General features: G+C 34.8%; 1 protein-coding gene across 6 annotated transcripts in view; it reads left to right on the top strand.

The window, feature by feature from the left end:
• RPS6KA3 (ribosomal protein S6 kinase A3) overlaps positions 1–26,742 on the top strand; it is a 110,426-nt gene that overhangs the window by 42,258 nt on the left and 41,426 nt on the right. For 5 of the 6 annotated variants that reach the window (XM_090265341.1, XM_090265344.1, XM_090265342.1 and 2 more), the window contains 3 exons: positions 10,447–10,563; positions 14,554–14,635; positions 26,157–26,237. In XM_090265341.1, coding sequence (XP_090121467.1) covers positions 10,447–10,563; positions 14,554–14,635; positions 26,157–26,237 — 280 coding nt within the window. Of the gene's footprint in view, positions 1–2,241; positions 2,305–10,446; positions 10,564–14,553; positions 14,636–26,156; positions 26,238–26,742 lie in introns of those variants that run through there. The other variant, XM_090265345.1, reaches the window with a different exon arrangement.

The raw sequence follows: 26,742 nt of genomic DNA, 5'->3' as shown, positions 1-26,742 counted from the left end.
GGGTTCTATTTGATGCTAATATATTCGGTTACATAAGGGTATTTTTTTTTCTCCTTGAGAAAAAATTTTTTAAATTTATCATTATTTTTTTATTCCTCACCTGTGGATGTTTTCATTGTTCTTAGAGAAAGTGGAAGGGAGAGAGAGAAACATTGACGTGAGAGAGAAACATCGATTGGTTGCCTCCTGTAAGCGCCCAGACCAGGGGTAATATGTACCCAGACTGGGATTCAAACCCACAACTTATAAGTTATGGTACTATACTACAACCAACTGAGCCACACTGGCCAGAACTGAAGAAATGTTTTATATTCTTTACCTTCCATTAGATCATTTATGGAACATTATAAAAATTTGATATAGCAGGAACATTTATATTGGGCTGGCCAAAACGTCTGTTATGTTTTTTCTGTAAAATAAAAGACACATTTTTTATTTTCACCAATAACTTTATTGATTTGGAAATGTTGAGTATGTTGGCTCTCTCCCGCTATTGGCTTCTAGTGGATAGAGGCCAGGGGTGCTACTAAACATCTTCCAATGCATAAGACAACCCCCCAGCAAAGAATTATTTGGCCAATATGTCAATAGTACCAAGAAAGTTTGCAAGCCAGTTTTGACACATTCTGTCAGTCACAGCATCTCCTCCATACACTGCATAAATCTGTTTCTGCGTTTCAATTGTGTTTTTACCTTTCTTGAAATAATAAAGCATAATACATCAAAATGTTGTGTATTTTGTTCCATCTTCAATATTAAAATGGCTGCCCCAAAATTCACCAATTTTAATGAGTTTTTTAATGCATGCTGATATGACAGCTTTCACAATACGATCTAACAAAATTATTTTGAATGAAGTTAAAGACAACTAAGCACTACTAGAGCCATCGTACAGAACATACATAACAGACTTTTTGGCCAACCCAACAGAACATTGCCATAAAATTTGATATAGCAGGAAGAGCCCCTAGCCTTTCATGTGGTACCTATAGCACCTAGTGGGCACTCTCATTAATGTTTGCTCAGTACAGGAGTGCTGAACTGAGCTCCTGTTACAGATAGCTCCATCATCATATACATGCCTGCTCTGACCATAGTTCCTTCATCCAGAAAATGAGCCAGTTGTTCATCGTGTTTTTAGAAGGTCTTCAGGTTTTGAAATGTTTGTAAGTTTATTAAATTTGTATTGTCAATGTAGATTAAGGTTTGAGGATTTGTCGATTCCACATAGATGAGATGTACATTAAGTAGCACATTTTGCCCACACTCTCAATGCTTCTGTCCTTTGGCTTTGTTTAAACGCCACTGTCTTGGTATAATGTTCTGACTATTGGCATACTTTAAAAAATATTTTACAAAGCAAAAATACATTAGAAGAATTTCTAGAAGCTTCTAGAGTATGAGATCTGGAGTAAAGGATTGTCTGGTAGCTTTACCCCTCCCTCCTTTTTCAGGTTGACTTCTTTAGCAAGTGTTCCATTTGCTCAAGAGTAACCTAGGAATTGGACTTTTTATTTAATTTTTATCAACTAGGAATGTGAGTTTTAGCTCGGGGCCTTGAAATCTGTAACTTGGTTAATAATTGATGTTTATAACAAATGTGAATTTAAATGTAATTCACTTTCATTTAAGATAGGGAGAATTTGTCCTTATATCACAATCACAAAGTTTCTTTTGCATGTGGTCATTTTCTTCCCATAGTTATGAAACTCTTGCTCATTGACAGGGAACACCCATGACATGTCTATATATAGTCTTAAAGTAGTCTTGTTACTATCCTTTGAATTGTGTATAAACATTACAAAGGGTAAAATTTCACATGTACATTAATGACTTATTTTAATAGTGCTGACTAGTTTCAGTTGCTTTTAAAGAGTCGTATAGTTAAGAAATACTGGCATTTCTCAGGATTCAGAAGTAAAATAATGTTCACTTCACTGGTTGTGAAAATTCACTGGATTTCTGGGAACCAGGCGTTAAGAACTATTCAACAGGGTTTTGCTATCAGCAAATCTGTTTTGGTTTCCTGTTCTAGCCTCTCTACCTATCAGCTACATTAGTGCCCTCGCCATTTGTTTCTCCTTTCTTTTACCACAGGAAAATTGTCAGGCCTCTTTTTTCTAGTATTTCAGGACCCGCCTGACAGGAAATTTTCTAATTGCCGGAACAGCTGGTAGGAGAAAACTTTGCAGGGGCTTGGCCTTCCCTTTCTAACTTAAGTTTTACGGTCAGAAATTCTTTTCTCACCATCATGGTTTCGTAGCCATGTTTAAATTTTTGTCTTTTCGTGTTCGTTCTATACAGGTAAGCTTTATTCAACTTCATTAAAGACTAAAATGTTTTAGTTGGTGCTAAGTATGATTATACTAATTAAACAATTACTTTATATGTTCTTTTAAGATGCTTTTCGAAGTTCAAAGCCAGTTTTTGTAGTACTTTTAAAGGATTATATTTTTATTTACTAAAAGTAATCCATTTGAATATTATACCTTTCAAGTCTGTATATTTTGTAAGCTTATTTTTACATTGGCTTTGTAGTGCTGGAGTAATTTTTATCTTGCTAGTGTTTGTAATTTTGTATAGTAAAATGGATGACTATAACTCTCAATATTAAACCAGGCATGAACAAATTATGAACTTACTAATATTGAGGAGATTAATATAAGCAATATTTTGATGGGTTGGAGAATGCAAACAGGAAAGAACTTAAAATCAGATATTTGTTGAAAACGGTTCCTTTAAAAGTTTGAAGTTTTTAATCACCCATATTTAAGTAACTTTAAGCAAGTAATTTTATCTAACTTAGAATAGGCGCAGTTTTCAAAGCACTGCTTTGTTAAAATGTGCTTAGTGAATGGTAATTTGCACTATATTTAATCTGAAGTTCTGCCAAATCAACTTGATATTTTGCTGTGAGAATTGTGCTATCCTGCTGCTCTGTAAAGAGAATTAAATTTGTTGACTGGGAGAAAACTGTGCTTTTTGTGTCACTGATTGAGAATACTAGTCTGGAGAACCAGCAGTACTGTTTTCTCAAACATGGATACAAGAAGCTGGCTTGGAATAATCTTTTTTAAGAATTTGGTTAAATGAAAAATGCTCAGTGTATTTATCATCCATTAGCAAATCAAGTAAATTGGATTGGGTCGAATTGTAATGTAAAATAAATTAAAATGTGTTTTTTCACCATAGCTTGGATAACCAGCCTAATTATGTGTCCCAGCCAAATAATTTTTATGTATCTCTATCATCTAAAAAAAATAAGATACCTTCTTAAAATAAAAATTAAAAAAAAAACGTATTATAGAACTATTGGTATCTGTATAGGGAGTGATACTTTAATCTTGAATTACTTTTAAGAAGTAAATAAAGTATGCATTTTTCACTTTAAGGTCTCTATGTTAAGCCAAAAACTGGTTACATATCCATGGTTAGAAAATATTTATTGGCTTTTACCAAGGAATATTTAATGTTTTACTTCAAGCTTCAACAATATTTTCTGACATTCAAAACAATTTAGAGAATACAAATGCCTTAAGAACACACTTCCTGACTCAAGGGAGGGGAGGAAAAAGGAAATTATGTATACAAGGCAGGGCATAATGCCAGATGTTGAATCATTCTTTAAAATCAATTAATATCACACAGTTTGTTTTCTTAATATTAGCATGTTACACCATTAGATTTTCTATAACTCAAATACAGAGCATTGATTTTAGTTTCTTCTCTAATCTTTTTTACATCTTAAGAACAAAACTGTATTCTTTCCCTCTCAAGATAAAAAAAAAAAACCATTAAGTCAATTTTTTTCCACTAAAAGGCTAACCTTAAAGACCATTTAAGACAGAACCTACAGACCTTTTGTTGGTCCCAAGAAATAAACGAAGTGGCTTTCTGTGTGGCTGGGGAGATCCACCTATCCATGAATTTTCTTATGCCATTTTTCTGTGATGTCTCAAATGACATTCTTTACAGAATTCCTAAAATTATGTATTTTTTAACTGATTTGATTGTTTTATCTATCAGGGGTCATGGTTCAACAGATAAATATTTATCCAATAATGAATCTTTGAAACCCTAGGTAAATTCTTAGAGGGCAGATAATCTTTATTTTAGTATCCGTTAACACCTAGCCTAGTACCTGGCTCATAATCTGAATGGCCTAAGATAGTAAGTACATCATAGATCAGAAGCATTTCCATTCGGAGCAGGCAATCAGAACGAAGTGAAAACATGAGAACAACATGAGTTTTAGTCTTCTCTCAGACCTGTTCTTCTCTTCCTCTCCTTCATGTGCTCTCTGATCCAGAGACACCCATCTCCATGTGTGCTCCCACACTGGCCTTTTGCACTGGCTTGTCCTTTTGCCTGAAATGCTCTTCTCAAAGGTGGTTGGCTTCCTCACCTCCTTCAAGTCTTTGCTCCAATAGAATCTTTTCAATAAAGCCTTCCCTGATGCCTTTATTTAAAATTGCAAACCCTCCTTTCCATTCCTGTACTTCTGATCCCTGTTACCCAACATAATACCTTTTTATACCGTGGTATGTATCATGTTCGAACATGAATAATAATAATTGTTTGTTGTTGTTATTGTTATTATTATTATGTCTCTCCCCCAAACAGAGATTTTAGTCTTTTTTGTTTATTGTGTATCTCAAGCACCTAAAAGAATGCCTGGCATGTATTAGGTACTCAATAAATAAATTTTTAAATGGATGAGTGGATGAATTCTAATATATAGCTTGAGGGTATTGAACACAGAGTCTTGGGGTGGCAAATATCTAAAGCAGTGATCAACCTTTTTCATCTCATGGTAGACAAACTAATTACTAAAATTCTGCAGCACACCAAAAAGTATAGTTTTGCCAATCTGACAAAAATAAGTATAATGTTGATTCATTCGCATCAGATGGCTATTGTATTGGCTGTTGTCATTCTTTAATTTGATCGATCTAAGGGAAAAGAGGTCAGTGCCCCTGAATAGTCAGGTATTGCATGTTTTAAAAACTCTTGCGATGGCACACCAGTTGAAAATCATTGGTCTAAAGCAATGGGAGTATTGATGAATGATACATGGTTGTGATATAGACCAGCTGCCAGCCTCACAATTTTGCCTACAACTAGACCTTTGCTTATAAAATAAACACACTTTGTAAAAATATGTAATTTATTATAATTTTAAATATACAAAGTAAGGTTTTTGTGTTAATGAATATATGAGCCTCACAGAGTAATTATAATGAATATAACTTATATCTGTGCTATACTTCATTGCTAAAATTTTTTTTTCATAAAATTATAGTCATTTCACTGTGTACTTACAGGCAAAAACAGTTTTACAAAATGTCAAATTCTAGTTCTGTGTTTTCATGTAACAGACTTATTTAGTGACATAAGACATGTTTGTTATATGCAAATGTCAGTCTGTCCTTGGGTTATCAATGCCTTCAGAAATTTGATATATCTCTCTGCATTGATATCATTGGATTCCACGTATGAGCTAGTGGGAGGCCATATTGTTGCTTTTCTACCTGTTGTGCAAGACTAGCCAAGCAGTAGTAGTATTGTTCTAGTTGAACCTCAAATTCATTTCTAAAATACTCACGATCCCATAACTTGGGAAAAGAAAGCACAATCTGTGCATCAAGATAGCAACCAAGGATATTTTGTATATTATGCTTCTGTGACTTCACATATACATAAAAGTAGACAGAAAATAGTTGATGTGCTTAGTAAAAATCAAACTTGGAGGGAACAGAAATATATATTGAGGATAAAACAGTGACAAGTTTTTGAGCCATAGGCATTGATCTCTTTTGTCTACCCCCAAGAGCAGTTTTTGTATTCTCTGAGCCCCAATTTAGAAAAAGATTTTTAAAATTCAAGTTTGTATCCTTAAAAAGATTTGGAATGATTGCATTTACTTTGTGGGAGAGAGGGTAAGGAGTAAGGAAGGTGCTATTTAAAAAAAAGAAACATTGAGAAAATGATTACTTGAAAATTTATTTAGATGATTTCCCAGATTAAAAAGTTCAGTATAAAGGTAAGGAAATAAAATCAAGGAAGTCTCAGAAAAATAGGAGAAAAAAGATAAGTGACATAAAGGATTCCATTCCAAACATACAATTTCCAACTAATAGATGAGCTGCAAAAAGAGAAACCCTGGGAAATGGATGGTAGAAAATTATCAAAGAAATGTTAGAGTTCCCCCAGAGGTAAAGCATTCAGGTCTTTAGATTATAAAAGTTCACCAATCATCTGGCTAGCATTCTAAAGGAAAGAAGATCCATATTTATCTCACTAGTGTGGAATTTCAGAAGTACAGTGACAAAGGAAATTCTTAAAGCTTCCAGAATAAAAAACCAGGTCACCTACCAACAAGTGAGCATCAGGCTAGCATCACCCACCTCAGCAGCACTGGTTGCTAGAAGGCGATGGACCAATGGTAGTGACATTCTGAGGCAAGATCATTTTTATTTTAGAATTTGGTACCAGGCCAAACTGTAGAAACGTGAAGACAAAATAAAGACATTTTCAGATATATGAGGTTCAGAAAGTTTTCTTCTACATCACCTTTCTTAGGAAGTTACAAGGGAGTAATCCAAGAAAGACAAAGACATGGAAACTAAGAATAGTGGATTCAACCAGGAAAGAGATATCCCAAGATAATAGCTGTGCAACAAGGCCTAGAAAACAACCACTCCCAATGGGAGGGCAGAGGGCTCTCAGAAGAAGGGAAAGTTTGGATAAGGGCTAAGAAAAGATGAAGAATAGTGGTCAAATTAACCTCTCCCTCCCCGCAAGAATGATGTGGGGCTGGTAGAGAGGAAAATAGAAAACTACAAGAAATTCATGAAAATCAAAGTTAAAATATATTGTGACTTTAAGCATTTGATGAAGTATTTTTTAAGCCCCCTTAGATTGCCCTGGAAGTCACTATTATGGCCCTTATAAAAAAAGGAAAGTTGATATACTTCCTAGCCTGCATTTGACCAATATATTGTCATGAAAATGTGGGTGTCGTTGTATAGTCTTTCAGCTTTTAGAATCAGTCTGTGGACAGAGCATGAAGGATTTGGTTGTGGTTATAGGAGAGAATGTTAATTGTCTTAATATTAATAAAAATGTAAAAATACAGCTAGTAGTAGGTGGGGGGAACTCTGAGAGAAAGAATGTATGGGCATTGTTATTATTATTATTATTTTTTTTTTTTACAAAGTGAGGAATTAGGATTATATCCAAAGCTGATAGAAAAGACAAGAGGTGTGTATAAAAGTAATGTAACTATCAAATAATGGGGAGGAACTTGATGGCAGCAAGGGGCATAATATAAGTAAGCTCTTCATCTTAATTTTTAAGTTGGTAAGCATTGTCTTAAAGTTTAACAAACTAAGAAATAAATTAAGTGCAGAAAAACTAGTATTTTTTAAAAGCCTAGATATGGGGACGAGGAGAGATTTGCTTTTTATCATAAGCTGTTCTGTCACTGATTTGTCACTTGCATACATGTATTTATTGCTTTTTATTTTAAAAACAAAATATTATTGTAGAGGGCCTCAATTGCCAAAGTGAAGCAGTGCATTTAATTTGGGAAAACTTGGAGGCGTTTTTGAGCATTCTGGTCATATGACTGGAGCTGTCTACTTTCAGAAAATGAATTTGTCAAGAGGATGAATTGAACTGACAGTGGCAGAAAGGGGTATTATCAGTAACCAAGCTAGTTTCAGTTTTCTACAGAAAAAGTAATGAAGGATTATACCTGGATGATATTGAAAATAGAAAAAGAATGAAAAGTATCTCCAGTACCATGCTTGATACATAGTAGGTGTTTTAGTATATGTTTATTGAATGAAAGAATTAAAGGGAGACTGCATTTTTAGTAATTTGTTTGACAGAGGAAAGGAAAAGTAGACATCAGCAATCCTTTCCTGCCTGTGTTGCATCTTTATTTGTGACAGACAATTGTAGATATTTGCTATGAAATATAAGATGATAAAATATTACAGCCCAATAAAGGGGTAAAACATACAGAACACTACATAGTATAGTTCTTCACAGACTCATGGTTTAAGGGCATAACTGGCCATTACATTCTAGTTAGGCTCTTGAACAGAGAGTTTTTTCCATAGGAAGCTAACTGGCACATGCTGGAATCTAACCCATGAACTTGACCTCGAGACTAATCCACTAGTCTTCAAAATGTGATATGACAGCACTTTGGGATACAGAAAAGAAAGAGAAAAACATCTTTATAGTTTCATTTCCATCTATAATGTATATAATTTAATCATACAAAAACTACATATATATAATTTACAAGCCAATAAGTATACAAATATTGGGTATATGCTGATTTTTATTACTGGTAAGGATGTGCTACCAAAAGTTCAGAGACCACTTCTCTAATCAGTTTAGCTAACTGACCCAGGAGATACTGACCAATTACAAAGATGAGGAAAATAATTTCGTTTGGATGGGGAAACACCAAGAGACGCTGATAGTCTCAGTGTGGTGAAATCTAAGAGCTTTGTTTTAGAAGTTATTAGAGGTCAGAAGACCTGTAATTGTTGAGCCCAAAATTGGCCAGTTACTTGCTTGAGATCTTTACTTAATCTCTTTAAACTTCAAACTATTGAGTATTCAAACCATTTTGCCTTTAAAAGATCTGTTAAATTGTCCTAGTGGTCAATGGGGGAATTCACAGAGAATTCTGAAGCGTTTTTGCTTGCTCTGAGGTGTACTCCACTGTGTTATCGTCAACCCTCTCTAACGTTGATAGGTAATCAAAGATTTGTCAAGAAGTCTAAATATAAAATAAAAGGTTAAAAAGCATCTAACCTCGGCTTAATACGTGGTAGGTGCTTTTAACAAATATTTGCGGGATTTTAATGTAAATCTTACTTAGTTGCACGTATACATTGTGTCTTGAAAGTTTTTAAAAAGGAATTGAGTAATTTGCTTCCTGCCTTTCCTAATGTAGTTGCGAACAGCTGTCACTCTCAAGCCCTTACACATTGGTCTCATTTGGAGAGAAGTGCTGGATTCTTCTCTCTGTACCTACGGCATAGGATTGTTGTGAGAATGAAAGGAGATAATGCATGTGAACTGAGAAAATAAAGGCTAATCCATAGTAGGGAATTGTTTTACTATTGTTGCCAAAGTTTTGGGAGTCTAAAATGATTAAACTGCCTAGGTAGTAGGACCGTCTACAAATTACGGCTTCTGTCCTGCAGAGTAAAATGGTGGTTCCGGATTCCTTTTTGGTCGTCTGACAGGAGCTTTTTTCCCTTTTACAGTACTGCTCATTTTCAAAAACTGCCACATTAGAATACCCTGCTATATCTTTTTGAGAAATCTTTGCAATTCCCTATGTTGCCAACATTCTGTGAGTGCCTCAGAAAGTGTTAATTGATCTCAAACATTTGTGTGGAATATAACAGTAATAAAAATGTTTACATTTGTATAACACATTTAGATTCTACTAATAGTACTTACGCACTAGAAAAAATCATATTGTAGGCAACAAAAAGAAAAGATAGTCTTTGGCAGACTTACATAATTTCTAGTTTTGTTTATTGTAGTTTTTGGCTGTAACATATAGTATGTGTCTTGATTAAATAAGGTGCACTTAATCTGATTACCGCAGGGTGAATACGTGATTGAAATTCTATGTATATTTACGTATTTTGTCGACCTTTCTCTTTTTCTGACAGCTTCACTCGAATATACTGAAAGGTCCACTGTCTTTAAAAAATCCTCTTAACTCTGAGACCTTCCATTTTCCCATCAGGCTGAATAATCATTTTTTCCTGTGTCTAATCCTCCAAATGTTAAATATTTTTTGACTTAAGAGTTAGAGCTATTTTGTTTTACAGTTATTCCTTTCTCCCCTTTCAGATCTCAGGTAGTCATAGAAATAGATCATAACTTAGACATTCCAAACACAATAAACTTAAGCATACTAATTCAAATGGCCTTGTCGAGGGCAGAAATCTCCACTTTCACCCTGGAATATTTTTCAACACCTCTTCCCAATAAACAGGGTTTTTTGTACGTAGCTTTGGTATACATAATGCAACCACATGTCAGAACATAGCACATTACTCTGATCTGTTTTCAGACTTTACACCCTTTGCCCTCACCCCATGAAAACTACTCATTCTATTTATCTCCCATAGGAAGAATGAAGACTTGGAAATACTCAGTGCTAATATTATGTAGAGGTTAAATTGGCCTGTGTTGTAGGCTGGTTTTATTCTGTCTCTGACATTAACTTGAAAGTATATTTGCTTGGCATATGTTTTCTGTTTACTCAATGGATCAGTGACAGTGCCTTGTGTATGTTAATTTGAGGATTTCTAATATATACTACAGTTATATTGCTTGATTTATAGCTGGAGGAAGTAGCTCTGACTCTGTTTTTTCCCCTTTTATTTGTGTCAACAGGAGGAAGGCAGTATCAAAGAAATTGCAATCACACATCATGTAAAGGAAGGACATGAAAAGGCTGATCCTTCCCAATTTGAACTTCTAAAAGTATTAGGGCAGGGATCATTTGGAAAGGTAAGTAATGAGAATGCGCTTTTTAAAAATATATTTTTTGGAATTTGTGTATTTTTATATGGATGAGGAACAGAAATATTTTATGAAATACTGCGAATGTGATCTCCCTACAAGCATTTTCTGTGTTTCTACATTTCTCACTATCAGTAAGTGTGGGAAAGTTAATAAAGTCATTCAAAAATATGTTGAAAACTTTCATAAATTGGTAGTATTCACTTAATATTCATTTTATCTTCAAGACCATATGACCTCTTTTAATTGCATTTCTTGAGTGAATAAAAATCACAAAATATGCCCTGGATACACTGACTTCTTTGAGTCCTCCTGTAGATCAAAAGGTGATCTTGCAATGCGCCTCAGTCTTTCCTCCACAATGTCTTGAATACCAGCAAGAAGTGAATGGGTCCTCCCAAGAAACTAGTGTGGGGGTTACCACAAGTACGAAAGTTGGGGGAGTTACAGTTTATAATGAATGCAAAGGTTGCTTTTTGTCAACTGTGTTTGTTTTTAATATCAAAAATATTTCCCAAAGCAACCTGCTAAAAATTGCTCCAGTAGATGTAACATCTTTTTGTCAGTTTCTTCGAGTGCTCCATTTTGAGAAGTACAGCAGTGTAATCACTGCTGCCTGACCTAGCTAGTCCCTTTTTCAGCGAGAGGAAAATTCTGAGCTCACGTTCAGCTTTCAGCTTGCAGGGCTTCCTTACTCCCTCTCTGTGAGGAAGCATTTGAAAGTATGCTTTGCAAGCTTTAAAACAACACCAGTTTAAGCTCTCTTTTGTGTTTTTATGGGACTAGTTAGCAACTCTTGGCTAACATAATTTGTTACAGCCATTAACCTCCCTCAAACCCAAAGTGATGCTTTTCATCCAAATATAGACTAACCAGCAGAACATAATGGTTGCAAGTTAAACCCTGGTCAGCCAGACTTGGACTCAAATTTTTTTCTTCTACTTACTTGATATGTGTTGTGTTCTTGAGCAAGTTAGTTAACCTCTTGGAGCTCTCTTTTTCTTCTTCTAGTTAGTCAACAAGTCCTGTTGATTTAGTAACGATTTCTGGAATCATACCTGTCCTTTCCTTCTCCACTGCCACTCCTCCAGTCAGTACACCACCATTTCTTCCTGGCCTCCTGAAGGTGGCTCCTAACTTGAGCTTCCCAAATCTGTTCTTGCCTACAGCCATTATTTACTTGACAGCCAACATGAGCTCATCTCATATTCCACCTCCTTAACCCTTTAGTAACCTCCCTTCGCTTTTAGGATAAAGACAAATTCTGAAGATGACTGAAGATCCCCTAGGTCTCATCCCTGGCTACCTCAATATGACTTGATATACTTTTCACTATCTGTATTCTGTCCCCATTGGCCTTCTTTTTCAGTCCTTAAGGACCAGAGTCCACCCCACTAGACAGCCTTTGCATATGCTGTTCCCTTTGCCTGAAACATTCCACCCCACCTCCAAGCCTTTCACATCTAGTTAGCTTCCCTCCTGCTTATGACTTCAAAGAAGTCTTCCCTGCCATCTTGACTAGGTCATATTCCTCTATTTTACCTTCTCAACAGTGTGTACCTCATCTTTACAGCACTCACCACAATTAGTTTTTTTTTCACTTGTATAATTATTTGTTCATTGGCTGTCTCCCACACTAGACTATATGTTCTGTGAGTGCAGGGGCCATGCCTTGTACCATGTTTCAGCATTGAAATAATAGCACAGTACCTAGCATATAATTCTAGAAAGGAATTAATGAATAAATAATAGTCCTTGACCTCATAGGGTATTAGTGACAAATGATACAAGGCCAAGTATATAACATCTGCTGTGAAATTTTATTATTATGCAATGTTTACAGATAAACCCAAATAGAGGGGTTTATTTGTATACATGAGATTTTCAAGGAACACAATATTTAAGTTCCCCAGAGTTAGCACGCTTCTCCCTGTATTTCTTTAAATACCTTACTATAAATAGCAAACATTAAAAACAGGGCGTCTCCTTTCTTACTCATCCTAAAAAGCCAGTCCAAGCCAAGGAAAAAGGGATGACCTGTCAGGGCCTAGAATAGCTTCATGGGGGAGTTCGAAAGGTCAGAAATGCTCTGGTGGGGGAAGATCCGATGACATCTGGGACTGCTGCTGTTCTTGCTATGCTTGACTGGTGAACAGCCAAAGGAACTGGATTAAGAGCACCCTGAGCAGCAGCATAAAACTGGGTGGCTGGCTTGGTTCTTGTCCCAGTACCTCCACTGTAACACTCGGCAAATTATTTTACCTCTCTAATCCTAGCTTGGGCAGCTATAAAACGGGCCTACCTCCCAAAATTACCGTTATGATGTATTACCAATCCAATGCTTGTGAAGGTCCTTTACAAACTAAGAAGTCCTGAAAAGTTTTAAAAATGTGCTTTCAGAGAAGGATGCAAAAAGTTTGGAATCCACAACGAGAATTTTTCCTGTTCAATGGCACAAAGAAGCTTAATTAGGCAATCTTAAAAATGAATAAATATCAGATAAATCCTAATCACCTCCACCTAATTAGAATTTATTTCTATTCAAAAATATTAATAATCTCTGATAACCATTAACATTTGAATATTATTCCATTCTTAGAAATTACCCTGATTGAGAATGCTTTTCTTGGCCCTGGCTGGGTAGCTTAAGTGGTTAGAGCATGGTCCCAATACACTAAGGTTATGGGTTCAATCTCCATTCAAGGCACATACAAGAAGTAACCAATGAGTGCACAAATAAGTGGAACAACAAATCTCTGTCTCTCCTCTCCCCTCTCTCTCTCTCTCTTCTCTCCCCTCTCTCTCTCTCTCACTCGCTCTCGCTTTCTCTTGCTCTCTCCCCCCTTCCCCCTTTTCCTCTATTACTCTAAAAATCAATCAGTGAATAAAAATTTTTAAGGAATGCTTTTCTCTCCCTAGGTTGGCTCACTGCTAACTAGCTGGAAGGAATTAAAGGGTAGTGCATGTTAAAGGGGGAGAGCGGGAGTGGTTTGGGGAGAGGAACGTACCCTGCATCAGGGTTTCTCTGCAAGTTCTGATACTCTTCAATCAAATTGAAGTTATTGCCCATTACCTTTGGCACAATTCCTCAAAGTGAGGTACTCTGCTTTGCCCTAGAATCACTTGAATGAATCTTTATTTTTTAATTTGTGCTAATAGTCTGGTGTGCTAGTGCAGATAATTGAGGGCTGAACCTCAATTAATTCTTGATTGTAATTGTCTCTTTCCCATCTGTGGCAGCTCAGTAGCTAGAAAAGAATGGGTAGGAAAAAACGAGTTCAAATTCAGGTTCATTTGCAGACCTGTTTAAAGGTTTGATGGAAAAGAGCATGAAACTAATGCTCAAAGGAGTAGAAGAAATTTATTGATAGTTTTGTATTATCCATATTATAGCACAACCATGAACTATTTAGAGCAGGCTTGATTTGCTTTGTATAAATCCCACAGTATATGTCGAAAGGAGCTAAAAATATTTGGAAAATGAAGATGCTCAATGCCATACCTAGGAATTTAGCTGTATGTGATCATTTGATTTTTAAAAGCTGAGTTTTTACTGTTACATTAGATATTTGTGAATAGAGCTTCTTCAGTGTGTTTTAAATTGTTCTGCCCAGCACTGAGAAATTTATGTGCAATTTTCATATATAGAAAAGACTTTTCATCAACGAATAATCATATGAATGGAAATTTGGGGTCAAGGGGAACTCCTATATAACAAATGGAATCAGAAAAATTTTTGTTTTGTTAAAAAGCAGAGCAATCACCATCTCTGTTATTCTTTAAACATGTTAGACTTTTCTCTAATTGCTACACAGCTTAAAACTTTTTGTTTCTGTCTTCATGCTCCTTGGGATTTGGCAAACAAAAAGAAATATCAGACTCTTTCTAGTAATAAATGATATAGCTCAGGGGTCTTATTTTAACAATGGTATAATTTGTGAAACTTTGTAAAACGTATTTTCTCTTATTTAAATACAGGTTTTCTTAGTCAAAAAAATCTCAGGCTCTGATGCTAGACAGCTTTATGCCATGAAAGTACTGAAGAAGGCCACGTTGAAAGGTAAATGCTGCTACTATTTGTAATGTTCGTGTAATATAAATAAACTAAAAGATTTCAATAGACATTATGCAACTCCTAGGCCACTTACATTCTGAATCTATTCCTGTTGCTATCTTAAATGTAGACTTTCTTTTAGTGAATTTTTCTTACTGGGCTAGGAATCATATGACTGGTGGGAATAGGAGTTGCCATGTTATAAAAAGAGTATTACATATATTATAAATTCATCTTGGGCTTTAGGCAAGTAGAAGTTTAGAAGATTAAAACTGGGTTTCATTTATCTTCAAATTAATGTAATTATTTTAATGTTCTGAAAACTTACTGTTTTACTGGATGCAAAATAGATTTTATTCTAAGGACTCTATCATCTTGACTTTCTTAAAATCTTATGATGAAATAAGGTTTTATTTCAGGCCTCTGATTTTGAAAAAATGTAATGTAAGATTTGGCTTTTGTAGGCAATCATTTAGAAGAAATTGTACATAGATTTTTAAATACTTAAATCTTTTATTTAATAGTATTAGTTATTTTACCAAAAAATCTTGATTGATTCCTAACATCATTTTTTCTTCTTTAATTTACTTGTGATTTCTAAAGCTTTTAAAATATTCTGGAAGGAACATTGGTGATGATCATTTATTATTTCTGATGTTATTCTTCCCAATAAGTTACCCACATTGGGCATTATCATCATTTTAAGACATTTCACCCTTCTTTATAAACATTGTCCTTTGCTCTCCTTCTCTTGCTCCCTTCCCAAATACATTTTGTTTCTTTCTTATCCAATCTCTGCTTAACTTGATTCTTGCTAGGACCAGAGAATTAAATTATGTCCTCAGTGTCCTATTTTATATCACTACTTTATAACTATACTCATGAGTCCCATGTTATAAAAACTGCATAGATACACGTTTTCATGTATCTAACAGGATTTGTGTTGTATATAATATATGTGACAGAAACTATGAAACTCTGAGAAACCAAAAGATACCAGGAAAAGAAATAAGTGCCCACTTCTTTTTAGAGAAGGCAAACTGTTGTTAAGAGTCTCAGTATTCCTCTAGCCATCGAGTTAGCTCCATATCCTCAAGATTCCAGTTATATCTTTCCTTGAAATATTCAGAATTTCATTTGAAAAGCACACCTCAAAGAGTATTCTAGAAAAGAAGGAGAATGACAAAGGAGCAAGCTCTATCAGATTTAAAGCTTATTTAAAGTAATAATAATTCAGTGTGTTGTTGGAACAAATAATACAGACATATAAGTCAGTGGAACAAAATAGTATAAAAGTACTTATACTAGCCCTGGCTGCTGTGGCTCAGTGGATTGAGCATCGGCCGGCGAACCAAGTGTTGCTGGTTTGATTCCCAGTCAAGGCACATGACCAGGTTGCACGCCAGGCCCCAAGTAGTGGGTGCATGAGAGGCAGCCGCACATTGACGTTTCTCTCCCTCTCTTTCTCCTTTCCCCCTCTCTCTAAAAAAACAAACAAACAAACAAAAATAAATTTAAAAAGTGCTTATATTAAATTTTAATAGATTTGTTACAAAACTATTGAGTACTCCCTGTACTGTATAACAAAGCAGGTATATAGAACAATGGGAAATTAAATAATTATTTCATAAATTTTGTCTGAAATACTCCTAGCAATCCAGAAAAATTAATAGTCTTCTCTTAAACCCTATACTGTAATAACAATCTAAGTAAATTTTACAAATTAACACACATAGAAAATTTGTGAGGAAATATGGAGCAGATTACAAATTACAAATAAACTGATAATGCAAAAAATATTTCTTTCATACAATGAAAAATAGTATAAATAGGAAATCAAGAAATTATTTGCCTCAAATATTACAAAATATAAGGAACTGATTAAAGGGTTTTTAGCCAAATCTAGGACAATTTAAATATTTAAATAAATAATGATAGTGATAGATTATGACCCCACTGAATAAAGAATCCATGAGTTAATACATACATTAATTAATGGGGAACAAGGGAGAGTGCTTCCTCACAGTAGAATTCCAACTAATAATAGTGAAAGGAATGATTGAGTTAGGAGTTCCTAAGAAATAACGTTGCAATATCAAAGGATTTCAGAATAAATTTTTTGCAGTAGAATAAAAGAAATAATCTTTGGGAAAATGTCCCGTTTTGCGGAAAAAACAATGTATATGAAATAATGAGTTACCATTTCATATGATGAAAACATAAATGGGAAAGCACGTACAGAGCTATTATTGCACTTGAAAATTCTCATTGTAACATTATAATATCAAGAACAGACATCAACATAAATATTGAAAAACAGAAATGTTGAGAAAGTTATTGGATACCAATTAATAGGATATTATTTAAATGAAATGTTTAAAATGTAATCACAAAAATGAACTTAATTGAAAATATGTAAGTTAACAATTATAACAGATTTGTCTACTATAAGTATGTAATATTACAGATATGAGCTATAGAAGAGACCGTAGAAAAGCAGAAATATGTGACTTATTGAATTGTAGGCTGCTGTATAATTTTTTTTATTGTTGTTCTATAACAGTTGCCCCATTCCTCCCCAGCACGTTGCTCTCCCCTGTCCCACCCACCCCTGCCCCTCTTCCACAGTCAATCTCAGCCCTGTTGTCCATGTTCATGGGTCATTTATACTTGTTCCTTGGCTAGACCCTTCCCCTTGGATAATTCTTGATATGTTCTTAAATTTAATTTTTATTTTTATCAAAGTAATATGTGCATAGAGTCTTATAAAATAGCCGTGCTTTTCGTACCCTCCTCCCTATCCCAATTTTTGACTTGCAAAAGGCAATGACTCTTCACCTCTTCAGCTGCTGCTCCTGCCATTTACCTCCACATTCAGGAGTCTTACATTGTAATGTTTTTGTTTTCATTTGGAGACATAATCTATTGATGTCCTAACATGGAATATTAGGGTTTAATTGTCTTACACTACCACCCACACACAATTTCCCTCTTCATGTTTTGTTTTCATTATTACAGCTTTGTAAAGATTGTTTCTGAGCTAAATGATACATTAGAGTCAAATTTCTTCACATCTTTGCTGTGTTAGCTCTCTTTTCCTAAATTCTGTATCTACCCGTTTCTCAGTTTACTTTCTAGTTTTGGTGGAACATGTCTTCTAGCAGCTACGTCAGAAAGGGTGAATAGATGGTAAATTTTTTTGTGACCTTGCATGTCTGAAATGCCTTATTCTACCCCCTCACTTAATTTATAATTTGGCTGGGTGTAAAATTCTAGGTCAGAAATAATTTTCCCTCAGATATTTGAAGGCATTGTTTTCATTGTCTTCCAGTTTCCTGTGTTGCAATTATGAAGTTTATTGCCATTCTGATTCCCAGTCTTTGTGTATAAGCTGCTTTTCCTCTTTGAAAGTCTTTATAATCAATCTACTTTTTATCCCTGGTGTTCTAAAATTGATATAGTTGTATTTCTTATTGTGGCTTTTAAAAATTCTTCATACTATGTATAGGATGCCTCTTTCGATTTAGAGACTCATTTCTTCAGTTTTGGGAAAGTATTCCAACTCTTCTAGTGGCCTTTTTTGTTTCTATCATATTTTTCCCTACATTTTCCTGTTCTCATCCATTTTTAAGAACATTTTTCACTCTGGTAAGTAGCAAACATTTACAAAAGGAAACAGAAGATATGTATCTGTAAAAGATGAAGACTCTTAAAAAAAGTAATATATAACTATCATATACCTAAAAATTAGGTATATGAAAAACAAAGGCCTACAACCAAGAATACTCTACCCAGCAAGGCTCTCATTCAAAATAGAAGGTGAAATAAGGAGTTTTTCAGACAAAGGAAGACTAAAAGAATACATCTCCACAAAACCAGCATTGCAAGAGATGCTAAAGGGAATATTCTAAGAAAAAGGAAGAGAAAAAACAAAAAAAGAGTAGAGGAACAGAGATACAAAAGGGAAATTAATAAATATATGTCAATAATAATCTTAAATGTAAATGGATTAAATGCTCCCATTAAAAGACATAGGGTAACGGAATGGATAAGAAAACAGGACCCACATATTTGCTGTCTACAAGAAACACACCTCAAAACAAAAGATTTACATAGACTGAAAGTAAAGGGATATAAAAAAATATTCCAAGCAAATGGACCTGAAAAAAAAGCTGGGGTAGCAGTCCTCATATCAGACAAAACGGATTTCAAAGCAAGGGCAATAAAAAGAGACAAAGAAGGACATTTCATAATACTTAAAGGAACGATTCATCAAGAAGATATAACACTGATAAACATATATGCACCCAACATAGGAGCACCCAAATACATAAAGCAAATACTAGAAGACCACAAGAAGGATATCAACAACAACACACTCATAGTAGGGGACTTCAACACTCCATTATCAACAATAGACAGATCATCCAAGCAAAGAAACACCAAGGATATACAGGCATTGAACAACACACTAAACCACATGGACTTAACTGATATATATAGAACTTTTCACCCCAAAGAAGCAAAATATACATTCTTTTCAAAGGCACATGGGACATTTTCAAAGATAGACCACATAATAGGACACAAAACAAGCCTCAACAAATTCAAGAAAATTGAAATTATATCAATCAGACCACAATGCCTTGAAACTAAAAATCAACCTCAGGGAAAAAAATCAAAGACACCCAAACTCATGGAGAATGAATAACACTCTCTTAAATAACGAATGGGTTAACAAAGACATAAAAGAGGAAATCAAGAAATTTCTAGAAACTAATGACAATGAACACACAACAGCCCAAAACCTATGGGACACAGCAAAAGCAGTCCTAAGAGGGAAGTTCATAGTAATACAGGCCTATCTGAAAAGGCTAGAAGAATCTCAAATAAAAAACCTAACCATAAAGCTACAAGAACTAGAACAGCAACAACAAACAAAGCCTAGGGCAAAAAGAAGAAAGGAAATCATCAAGATCAAAGCAGAATTAAACAACATAGAAACTAAACGAACAATCCAAAAAATCAACAAAACTAGGAGCTGGTTCTTTGAAAAAATAAACAAAATTGATAAGCCTCTAGCCAGGCTCATTAAGAAAAAAAGAGAGAAGACCCAAATAAACAAAATCAGAAATGAAAGAGGAGAAATCACGACTGATACCTCAGAAATACAAACAATTATAAGAAATTACTACAAACAACTATATGGCAAGAAATTTGACAACCTAGTAGAAATGGACAGATTTCTAGAAACATATAACCTTCCAAAACTGAATCAAGAAGAAGTGGAAAGTCTCAACAGACCAATAACAAAGAAGGAAATTGAAACAGTCATCAAAAATCTCCCTGCACACAAAAGCCCTGGACCGGATGGCTTCACGGGTGAATTTTACAAAACATTTAGGGAAGAACTCCTACCCTCCTCAAACTATTCTAAAAAATCCAAGAAGAGGGAAAAATCCCAAAATCTTTCTATGAAGCCAGTATTACCCTAATCCCAAAACCAGGTCAAGACACATCAAAGAAAGAAAACTACAGGCCAATATCACTGATGAACATAGATGCTAAAATCCTCAATAAAATTTTGGCAAACAGGATCCAACAATACATCAAAAAGATCATACACCATGATCAAGTGGGATTCATCCCAGGGATGCAAGGATGGTTTAATATTCGCAAATCAATAAATATAATACATCACCTAAACAAAATGAAAGACAAAAATCACATGATCATATCTATAGATGCAGAAAAAGCATTTGATAAAGTACAACACCCATTTATGTTGAAAACACTCAGCAAAATGGGAATAGAGGGAGCATACCTTAACATCATTAAGGCTATATATGAGAAGCCTGAAGCCAACATCATACTCAATGGACAAAAACTGAAAGCATTCCCCCTGAGATCAGGAACTAGACAAGGCTGTCCACTCTCCCCACTTCTATTCAACATAGTCTTGGAAGTCCTAGCCACAGCAATCAGACAAGACAAAGAAATAAAAGGCATCCAAATTGGGAAAGAAGAAGTAAAATTATCACTATTTGCAGACGACATGATAGTATACCTAGAAAACCCTATAAAATCCACTAAAAGACTACTCGATATAATAAGTGAATTTGGCAAAATAGCAGGGTACAAAATAAATATACAGAAATCTAAGGTATTTCTGTACACCAACAATAAAATATCAGAGACAGAAGCAAAAAAGAAAATACCATTTACTATAGCAACAAGAAAAATAAAGTACCTAGGAATAAACTTAACCGAAGAGATAAAAGACCTGTACACTGAAAATTATGCAACATTGAAGAAAGAAATTAAGGAAGATACAAATAAATGGAGGCAAATACCATGTTCTTGGATGGGAAGAATCAGCATCATCAAAATGGCCACACTACCCAAAGCAATTTACAGATTCAATGCAATCCCTATTAAAATACCAATGACATATTTCACAGACCTAGAACAAATCCTCCAAAAATTCATATGGAACCAAAAAAGACCCCGAACAGCAAAAGCAATCTTGAGACAGAAGAACACAGCGGGAGGAATCACAACACCAGACATCAAACAATACTACAAAGCCACTGTGACCAAAACAGTCTGGTACTGGCATAAGAACAGACACATAGATCAGTGGAACAGAATTGAAAGCCTAGAAATAAACCCAGGCCTCTATGGTCAACTAATCTTTGATAAAGGAGGAAGGAACATAAAATGGAGTGAGCAGAGCCTCTTTAACAAATGGTGCTGGGAGAACTGGACAGGGACGTGCAAAAAAATGAAACTAGACCACCAACTTACACCATATACCAGAATAAACTCAAGATGAACCAAAGACTTAAATGTAAGCCGTGATACCATAAAAGTCCTAGAGGAAAACATAGGCAGGAAAATTTCAGCTATCACACGTAACAATATCTTCACGGATACATCTCCCAAGGCAAGAGAAATAAAGGAAAAAATAAACAAATGGGACTACATCAAACTAAAACGTTTCTGCTCAGCAAAAGAAAACATCAGCAAGACGAAAAGGAAACCAACCATATGGGAAAACATATTTGCCAATGACATCACAGACAGGGGACTGATTTCCAAAATATATAAAGAGCTGATACGACTCAACATCAAGAAAACAAACAACCCAATTAAAAAATGGGCAAAGGACCTGAACAAACACTTCTCCAAAGAGGACATACAGAAGGTCCATAGGCACATGAGAAAATGCTCAACATCATTGGCCATCAGAGAGATGCAAGTAAAAACCACAATGAGATACCACCTTACACCTGTCAGAATGGCCATCATCAACAAATCAACAAACAACAAATGCTGGCGAGGATGTGGAGAAACGGGAACCCTAGTGCACTGTTGGTGGGAATGCAGACTGGTGCAGCCACTGTGGAGAACAGTATGGAACTACCTCAGAAAACTAAAAATGGAACTGCCTTTTGAACCAGCGATTCCACTGCTAGGATTATACCCTAAAAATCCTGAAACCCTAATTCAAAAAAACCTATGCACTGCTATGTTCATAGCAGCCCTGTTTACAATAGCCAAGTGCTGGAAACAACCTAAGTGCCCATCTGTAGATGAGTGGATCAAAACACTGTGGTACATCTATAGTACAATGGAATACTATGTAGCAGAAAGAAAGAAGGAACTCCTGCCATTTGCGACATGGATGGAATTAGAGAGAATTATGCTTAGTGAAATAAGCCAGGCAAAGAAAGCAAAATACCATATAATATCACCCAATACAGGAAACTAAAGAGCAACACAAACAAACGAACTAAATAGGCAAAGACTAGAATAGTAGTCAGTAGGGGGGAGCGGGGAGGGAGAGAAGGGGGATAAGTAAGGGAAGGGTCTAGTCAAGGAACGTGTATGAATGACTCATGGACATGGACAGCGGGGAGGGATACAATTGTGGGAGTAGGGATGGGCTCGGGGGGGGGGAGCAATGGGGGAAAACTGGGACAACTGTAATTGAATAACCAAAAAATAAAATTAAAAAATAAATAAAAGAAAAAAAATAAAGTAAATATCAAAGTAAAAAAAAATTAATATACAGATATCCAATATTCAAGTTCCAGTTGTCCCTATTATTATGATTCATTTTTCTTTTGGTAGTTTGTCTGAATCGGGATCTATATAACGTCTGTATTTTACAATTGGTTGATATCACTTTAAGTCTTTTAATCTATGAGCTCTGTCTCCGTTTCTTTTTTTTCCCCATTCTACTTTATTTGTTGAAAGCACTGCTTTCTCCCCCCACCTCTTTTAAAACTTGTTTCATGGGTGCCATATGCTCTTTGCTCTCTCATAAAGTAGAAGGTTGATGTCTGTTTTACGTTTTCTGGTTCTTTACATTGTCTCTCTTTTACTTTATTCCTTTTTTTTCTGTTTATTCTGGTACCTGTTTCTCATATTTAGAGCCTTCCCTCAAATGCCTTGGGATCCTTTGCTATATTTTCCTTATTTAAGAGTGAGGTAACAAAAAGCTGATTAGAAAGGATTCTATAGCAAGAATTTGCTCATTACTCATTGGCTTCCTTCCCTTAGGTTTAGATTTTAGCTTTCTCTGATCTGCTGTGTGAGTTACCACTTACTCATCTTCTGCTACTGCTTCCTCTCCTGTTTTCTGCTCTTGTGGGTTTGTGCATAATTTTTCCATTATTGTAATTTCAATGACATTTGGAAGAAAGTAGAAAGTAAAACATCTATGTTTCACCAGAAGTCTCTTTCCATTTTGAAGTTCCTATTAATACAATAAATGGGGTCAAATAAAAGTCAATAGTGTTAGGTAGAGCTTATGGGGATTTTTGTCCTAATAAAGTAGTTATTGGGCCTAAAAGGTTTTATAAACCGTTGTTTAAAGCAGTTTGTTAATACATCATCCTAGAAACATAAACAGCACTTCTCTTCTTCACTCTCATGTTCAAGTCAAGGTGGGTTTAAAAACTAATGACTAGTACATGAGAAGAATTATTTCAGAGGATTGTAGTTGCTTTGACAGCATGAGTCACTATTAACAAGTTCTATATTAGGGTTTAGAGCTTAACCAGTTTTGAATATAATTTAATGTAAACTAATAAAAAAATAAAATTAAAAAACGAAATAAACTTGCAAATTAAGAAACTTAAAAGATCTAACTAGCGTATAGTAAACGCACAGAAATGCCTTCTTATGAACCAGTATATCCTAATCAAAATTCCTGATTATAGGGTGACTTATATTTGTCACTAGGTCTTTACATAAGTAAAAGAAACAAAATTTTAATTATTACATAGTTCTACCTCAGACAAAATGAAGGAATTCTTTAGTGAGTGTATCTCACTGTGCATTTTCAACTAAACAAAGACTTATCAGTGTTAACATAATCTTAATAGAAAGAAATCATCTTGTTCTAGCCTCTCGTTTTATACAGAGGTAGCAGGAAGCCCTTGAGCAGTGAAAGGATTTGACCAAGGTAACTCATCTAGTTATTATTAGCATGGCCATTAAACTATTGCTTTTGGCCCCAAAATAATTATTCTTTTTATTGTGGTAAAAAAATAGAAGAGGGATATACAGTAAATATATTGATGGGTATTTTTGCTGCTTACTGAACAGAGAAGTAATTTTTAACTGATAAGCTTTGTAAGGTCTATATAATTTTTGACGGAGGTAGAAATTTGAAATCCAGCTTTAAGGTACTATGAACTTAATCCAAGATTGTATGGGTAGCAATGGGAAAAGGACATATTTGGGCTATACTAGGACAGAATTATCAGCAGGCCTAGGTGATGAACCTCATTCACATAAATAATAGAAAGGACCTATTGGCTCTAGGACACCAGAGTTGTAGTGATAGGACAAGATAATGAAATCGGAGGTTGGTGTTGAATCTGATACACTAACTGGACAAGTCAGAAAGAGCTACATAGATATCAAAAGCAATGGATTTTTATTCCTGGTTTGACCATTTTCAGTCACTGGCACTTCCACTGGAAGTAGAAAACTAGTAGAATGGGAAACATAGTATTTTGTAGCCTCTTTGTTTATTTTTCCCAGAGATCTTGTGTCTGTGTTTTAAATATCTGTGGTCACCTTAAATTGAAAAGAAAACCAACCCATCTTTCTCTCGACCCTCCGAAAAGATTCTCTGTACCATTCTTTCTAGTTAATATTTGGCACAACCATTCAGTTACTCTGGCCTGAAAAATAGAAGTTATCTATGATTTATCCTTATTATGCAACAGAAAAAAATTAAAAATATAATAAATGATCATTTTCACCTCTTAAATCTATCACAATTATAGTACTTCTCAGAATGTGTTGTAATGATTTATTTACTTATCTTTCATTTCCACCAGATTATGAGCTTCTAGAACATTATTTTATTTGTATTTGTCTCAACAGTGCCTGGCACATACAATTTTCTCAGAAAATGTTTGGTTGGCTAAAAAAAGGACTTTGCCTACGGGGTCAAATGTAAATTCTTTCTGACATTTCAAATTGTCCAGGACCTGGATCCTCCCTACTTCACCTCCCCACTTTCCATACTGCTTTGGTTTCTTCCTGTTCATCATGCACGCCTCCATGTCCCTGTTCACGCTGGTACTCCATACCTCAACTTTTCTTCTCTAGGCCCAATCCTTCCCACCCATCTAAATTCCGCTCTAAAAGTTCCTAACGCTACCTCTTCCCTCTAGCCTTCCTATGCAAGTAACACTGGTCTTTCCCTTCTCTGAATTCCTGTACTACTTATTGCTGGTAATAAATCATTTTATCTCTTCATTTTATATATGCTGCTATAGCTGCCATTTAATTGAATATCTCTTATATACCAGAACCTGCGATGTACAAGCCTTATCTCAAATGGTTACACAGCTCCCAGAGGTATAGTGGTGTTACCCCCATTTTATAAATGAAGGGTAAACTGAAGCTCAGAGAGTTTAAGTAAGTAACTTGCTCAAGATTACACAGATGTGAATCCAGATCTTTCTAACTCCAAAAAGTCTTTGCTCTATCAGCTGCACCACAGAATTTCCTCTCCCTCTCCCTCTGCCAAAATAGACTTTTTGGGGTATATCCATCCTTTCCCATGTCTAATACATGTTGTAGATGCTTAATGAATATTTATTGAATTGAGTTGATAGGGTTGATAGGAGTGTTGAAACCTGTTCCCTTTTTTATGTTTTAATATTTCATTGGGATGCTTCATTTTTAAAAGTTGCTCTTTTTTGGTCATTTTTTATAACTTTTATTAAAATACTTGTAAAATTCATGTTAAAGTCAATATCAAATATGTTCTCTATTTTTTAAATTGAAATACATATTTTATAAACATACAATTTATTCTGGTTATATAATTTAGTAAAATTATAGTTATTAATTTTGAAAATTCAAGAGGAAGTTGTACAAAGTGTGATTTACATTTTATACATATAAGCGCAATTTTATTTAAAATAGGCACCAAAGATGTTTTGTTTTAAAGATTGTCTCTGAAAGCTATTGCAACTGCCATTATATTTTATAGTTCGAGACCGTGTTCGGACAAAAATGGAGCGTGATATCTTGGTAGAAGTTAATCATCCTTTTATTGTCAAGTTGCATTATGGTAAGTTATAAACCAGCTCCCACCTCTCCGTTCCACCTCATACCTTATTCCCTAACTGCATTCAGATATACTAATGCATGTAAATATTTATTTCTGTATATTTCTATGTGTTTAGCAGATATATAGAGTAAAGTCATAGAAATTAAATTATTACTTAAAGAAATTTTAGAAGCTTTTATCACATTTAGCTTGTTTATTTTAAACATTATAGTGTCTGAGTGGGTAGCCATAGGAACAGGTAATAATAATTATTTTTATTATATTAATTAATAATACTGTACTAGCATTTTATAGCCCATATGTCTTAGCCCAACTTAAAAGCAAGAAAGATCCCTAATGTCCTGAAACTTTTATTACCTCTCTTCTTTCCAAAGGCATATGTGCTTTTTCTCAGTGGGTAAATGTATGGTGATTCTTATTATGTATAATTAAAGCTAATAAATCCACATTTCTTTTGTAGTAAGGTGAGATGGTTTTTGTATTTTGTTTCATGTTTTAAGTATAC

Source organism: Furipterus horrens, unplaced genomic scaffold (assembly GCF_987537825.1).
Source record: "Furipterus horrens unplaced genomic scaffold, mFurHor1.1.pri manual_scaffold_17, whole genome shotgun sequence".
Taxonomy (NCBI): Eukaryota; Metazoa; Chordata; class Mammalia; order Chiroptera; family Furipteridae; genus Furipterus; species Furipterus horrens.
Note: the sequence above shows the minus strand (reverse complement) of the source record. Positions and strands in the feature narration are given on the sequence as shown.